At 35.2% G+C, this 5449-nt stretch overlaps 1 protein-coding gene across 1 annotated transcript; it reads left to right on the forward strand.

The window, feature by feature from the left end:
- Positions 1-1560: 1560 nt before the first annotated feature.
- Positions 1561-2187, forward strand: LOC104228427 (uncharacterized). The gene has a single exon (XM_009780892.2). The coding sequence runs from the start codon at positions 1561-1563 to the stop codon at positions 2185-2187; it is 627 nt and encodes a 208-aa protein (XP_009779194.2).
- Positions 2188-5449: the final 3262 nt, after the last annotated feature.

Here is a 5449-nt window from a genome sequence, read left to right on the forward strand (position 1 = left end):
TTAGTATTCCGTTGTAAATAAGCTTCTTGAAGAAACATATCCATATGAGACTCTACCGTAAATATGTTTATCTATTTAGTACTCTATTGGAAATAAACCTCATGAAGAAGCTTATCACTTCGGTACCCGGTTATGGATAAATATTACCACCGATAGAAGATTATCCATACCGGGTATAATAAGTTTATCCTTTCGATACTCCGTTACGGATAAACATTACCCCCGGTAGAAGATTATCTATACTGGGTATAATAAGTTTATCCTTTCGATACTCCGTTACGGATAAACATTACCCCCGGTAGAAGATTATCCATACCGGGTACAATGAACTTATTCTTTCAGTACTCCATTATGAATAAACATTACCCCCAGTAGAAGATTATCTATATCTGGTACAATGAGCTTATCCTTTCAGTATTCCGTTATGGATAAACATTACTCTCAGTAGAAGATTATCCATATATGGTAAAGTAGCAGCTTACACAGCAGCTTACACAACAACTTCCTTTCTTCTATAAATAGAAGAGATTTCAGTTCATTATGTACATCAGTTTGAATTCGAATAATATATCAGTTTCTCTCTATACTTGTCTTTACTTTACAGTCTTTATTTTATAACACGTTATCAGCACGAGACTCTGACAAGGATAAGTATTTTTGAATAATAGCAAAAAAATAAAAAAAAATGAAGAAGTATTTATTTCTAGAATTGCTTTTTGAGAGCTTGGCTAAGGACAAATTATTTATCTAATATTGCTAAAATTATTTTTTAAAATGATTAGCTAAACTGCTATGCTTTAAACGTATTTTATTTTTTTTAAAATACATTTAATTTTTTTTATAGAAAATTTGACCAAATAATTTATAGGTTGTGACTAACATTTTCAACTATATCCTATCTTTGACCCCAAATCATTCACAAGTGCTTATTCTAACATTCCACCAAGATTTTCTTTTTTGTGATTCCATCTTTTCGTTAGAATTGGAAGATATGTAAGGCAGCTACTCCAATGGTCAAATGACTTTATAAGGAGAAACGAAATAAGAAAAGAAACACAGATATTGCGAATATAAGTCACATGTCAAATTGCAGTACCTTATTTTAATAGCTGACTGGAGGTTCCAGATCAACCCACCAATTGAGACCTAGTTGACACATTTAAAAGAAACATTCTACCTCAATACTTATCCTATGAGTCGTTTCACACATTTTTAACCTTTCAAGAGTCCAAAGAGCTTTTGCAGAACTTTTTTTAATAAAACAAATATTTTATATGATCCTCAAAGGATTCACTTTAGCTACGAGATTAGCACTAATTCTCATTGGGTGGGTGGTTTTTTTTCCTTATATTTTATAAGGTTAATTATTATTGTAGCTATAGCTAGTAGCTCCTTCTTCAAAAAGTTACACCACTTTCCTTCCACTGCATGCTCAAAGTGAAGCATTTTAATTTCCAACTATAAATACCCCAATTACTAAGTGCTTCCCATCGCCAAAACAAACCATCTCTCAAGAAAACAAGACAACCCCATCAAGGAAAAACCACTAGTATTCTTTCAATGGAGAATACTCAAACTATTAGTTGTGAAATACAAATCATAAGAGGAAGAAACATAGAGCAAAGCTCTTTAGGGAAAAACAACTTGTTTGTTAGATGCTATCTTCCAGCAGGAGGCAACCAAAGAGTTCAGCTAAACAGCCAAGAAATCTCAGCATCAAAATGTGATAGTAACTTGTTTTGGGATGAATCTTTCTCATTGGATTGCATGGGAACTCAAGACTCCATTAGCATGCTGAAGCAAGGCACGGTTATCTTCGAGCTCCGGTCAAGAAAATATATTCCAGTTTTAGGTAAAGTTATTGGTAGCTCACAAGTGTTGGGGAGAGCTGAAATTCCATGGAAAAGAGTATTTGAGTCAACAGAAATGGAAATTGAGGAGTGGGCAATATTCATGGCTACTTCTAAAAGTGATAAGCGTGTGCATAATGAAGATGTGAAACCTCCAGCAGTGAAAATAGCAATGAAGGTTAAAGTAAAAGAGGCAACAAAAGTCAAGAAAAATTGTACATCATGGGATGAGTCATGTGCTTGCAAAGGTTACTGTGGGTGCAATAGTAATAGTAGTATTTTCAGTGCTGATGATTATGAAATCTTTGCACTTGGAGCGGCTTTAGATTCCCTTTAAGCCTCAATAAAATAGGCAAATCACTAGGGGTCGTTTGGTAGGATGCATTACATAAAATAATGCATGCATTAGCTTTGTGTATTAATAATACATTGTTTGGTAAACATTTTGAACTTATGCATTAGTTATACATCCTATTTGATATTACTCTATACATAACTAATGCATAGAAAACAATGATATTAGCAATGCAATGGGTTTTAATGCAAGCATTAGCTTAGTTAAAGACAAAATTGTCTTTCAACATTTATGCTTGATTAAAATATGCTAATTATTATATTGATGGAAGTTTAAAATAATCTAAATAGTGAGAAATAAAATTATAGCCCTAGTAAATAAATAAATACTTAGCATATTTCCTTTTTTATAAATAAATATTTAGTTCTATTTTACAATATAGGTAGACAAATTAAATAATTTTTTTAAAACTTTTTCATATAAAGATATTTCTCAACACATGTTTCATTTAAAAAAGTTAAAGTGATGGACTGGTTTTGAGGGCAATTTTGTAAACAAACAATTCTTTTAGAAATTGCACAATGCTTTAATATATCAAACCAAACAATGGTAAGAAATATGTCAGCATAACTAATACCAGCATTACTAATACACCCTATTCAGCATTATTCTTATGCACCCTGCCAAACGACCCCTAAGGTGTTTTAGGCATGGATTAATTTTTAGGTGATAAGCTAATTTTAATTTGTACTAGTAATTTTAGGTTTTGCAGTTTTTAATAATTTCATGCCTCTCATAAAATACAAGATTTTTTAAAAATCTTTTCAGAGAAATTGTTCTCGAGTTAATTAACTTCATTAACTTCAGTTCCCTTAAAGTGAATCATGACTTCTTATTTTTCCACTTTCAGTAACACAATAATGGAATGATAATTAACATATCGTATATATATTTGATTTCTTTCAATTAAATAAATCACTATCTAACACAAATGACAAAGTTACGTTGTTCATGCAAATTAAAATTAGGAAAAAATTCTGGACCCCAGGCCAGTGGAAGAAACTTTTAAGAGTCCGGCAATTTGTCTGTTGGTTCCTTTAAAAATGGGAAAAAAAAAGTGTTCCTGTGACGACCCAAAGGGTAATCACCTGTTTTCTTATTCATTCTGTGCTTTCGAGGTCTTGAAACCCTCATTTAGAGTCGCCTCCATTTGCGTGCGCAGTCCGGACGCGTAGCCGGAAAGCTTAAATATGAAATTCTCTGAAAAATGCTAAGTTTTGAGTTTAAAATGAATAAATTTGACTTCGGTCAACATTTTGGGTAAACGGACCCGGACCCGTGATTTGACGGTCTCGGAGGGTCCGTAGGAAAATATGGGACTCGGACGTATGCCCGGAATCGAATTCCAAGGTCCCGAGCCCGAGAAATAAATTTTTAAAGGAAATTATTTTTTCTGAAATTGTTAAGGAAAATTAAAATGAAATTTGATTAGAACATGTTAGTATCGGGCCCGTATTTATGTTCTGGCGCCCGGTACAGGTCTTATAGGTGATTTAAGATGTTTCTGTGAAATTTGATGAAAAACGGATATCATTTGACGTGTTTAGGACCTAAATTGCTAAAGTTGATAGTTGATGAAGTTTGACAAAAATCCTTTGAGTTTGAGGTTTAATTCATTGTTATTAAGGTTACATTGGCGATTTGATCTCACGGATAAGTTCGTATGATGTTGTTGAGTTAGTACTGTGTTTGATTAGGAGCCCCGAGGGCTCGGGTGTGTTTTGGGAAGTTTTGAACTTGTGGAAAAGTTAGATTGCTGCTATTGGTGCCCAGGGAAACCCTTCGCGTTCGCGTGGTCCCTCTCGCGAACGCGTAAGGCAAAAATCCCAGGTGCCCAAATTCTTCTTCGCGAACGCGAAGGTTGTGACGCGAATGCAAAGCTGAGGGGGGAGACCCTTTGCGAATGCGTCCCTCACTCGCGAACGCGTAAGGTGCTGGGGAGGGGTCACCAAATTATTCATCGCGAACGCGGCCACTAGAACGCGAACGCGTAGGCTTGAATAGCCAAAGTTCCGCGAACGCGAGTCTTTTTCACGCGATCGCGAAGGCCTAGCAGATCTGACTCATCGTGAACGGGATGAGCTTGTCGTGAACGCGTAGAGTAAATTCGCCCAGTTAATTTTTAAAAATCCAGAACAGTAGCCTTATGGGATTATTGCAAAATTTCATAAACCCTTTCTTCTCCAAAGCTCCTAGGCGATTTTTGAAGCATTATTTCACCAAAGTTTCTTGGGTAAGCATTGTTTAACTCGTTTTCTTCATTTTCCATCAACATCTATTGAAATTCTAGGCCTAAAACATGTGATTAAGGGTAGAAAATTAGGGATTTGGGTAGAGTTAGGGCTTTTTAATTAATTGTGATTTAGACCTCGTTTTGGGGTTGAATTCTGGAAATAATTATATATGTGGGCTGGTGGGTGAATGGGTGATTTGATTTTGGTTAGAACCTTGTGTTTTGACCAAGCGGGCCCGGGGTCGATTTTTGGGATTTTGGAAATAATGCTTGGAAAGCTATAATTAGGCATTGTGTTCGCATTGTTTAGCATTTATTGATGTATTGAAGTCATTATTGTATAGATACAATCGATTTGGAGCCAAATTCGAGAGGAAAAGCGGTAATTGAGGATTGAATTAGCCGTGGAAGTTTGAGGTAAGTGTTTGGTCTAACCTTAGCTTGAGGGATTAGAAGTTGAGTCTTAATTGCTACGTGCTAATTGTCGAGTACGACGTATAGACATGGTGACGAGTATCTATACGTTGGTGTCTAGCATGACCGTGAGTCTTTATATTGTGGATATTCTGATTTTTGTAGTATATTTCATGCCTTAATGGTGATTTCTATATGTTGTAAAAATCATGTGAAAGAAATTGTGATCTTTGAACTTCGAGGAGCATTGGCTCGAGTTATAATACAAATTGTGAAAGTATATGAGATAATTGAACCCTTTGGAGCATTGACTCAAGTGGTAAAGTGAGTTATAAAGTAAGAAGTGAAAGAAAGAGAAAGAGTTATTGAATTGTTCCCTTGCCGGGATGTTTGTTGCTTTGTTGATTATCTCCCTTGCCGGGATATTGAGATTTATTGATATTGTTCCCTTGCCGGAATTTAGCTGTTTAATTGTATTTCCTTGCTAGGATTTCTACCATTATTTGTTTACTCCCTTGACCCTTTGTTTGTGATTGTTGTTTGGGTGAGTAAGAGTGTTAAAACACGAAGGGTGATGCCGTGCATTGTTTGCTATTG

This window comes from Nicotiana sylvestris, chromosome 5 (assembly GCF_000393655.2).
Source record: "Nicotiana sylvestris chromosome 5, ASM39365v2, whole genome shotgun sequence".
Classification (NCBI taxonomy): domain Eukaryota; kingdom Viridiplantae; phylum Streptophyta; class Magnoliopsida; order Solanales; family Solanaceae; genus Nicotiana; species Nicotiana sylvestris.

Bases quoted from the DNA above. Each gene is read 5' to 3' on its own strand.
- LOC104228427 (XM_009780892.2), top strand. From the start codon at position 1,561: ATGGAGAATACTCAAACTATTAGTTGTGAAATACAAATCATAAGAGGA.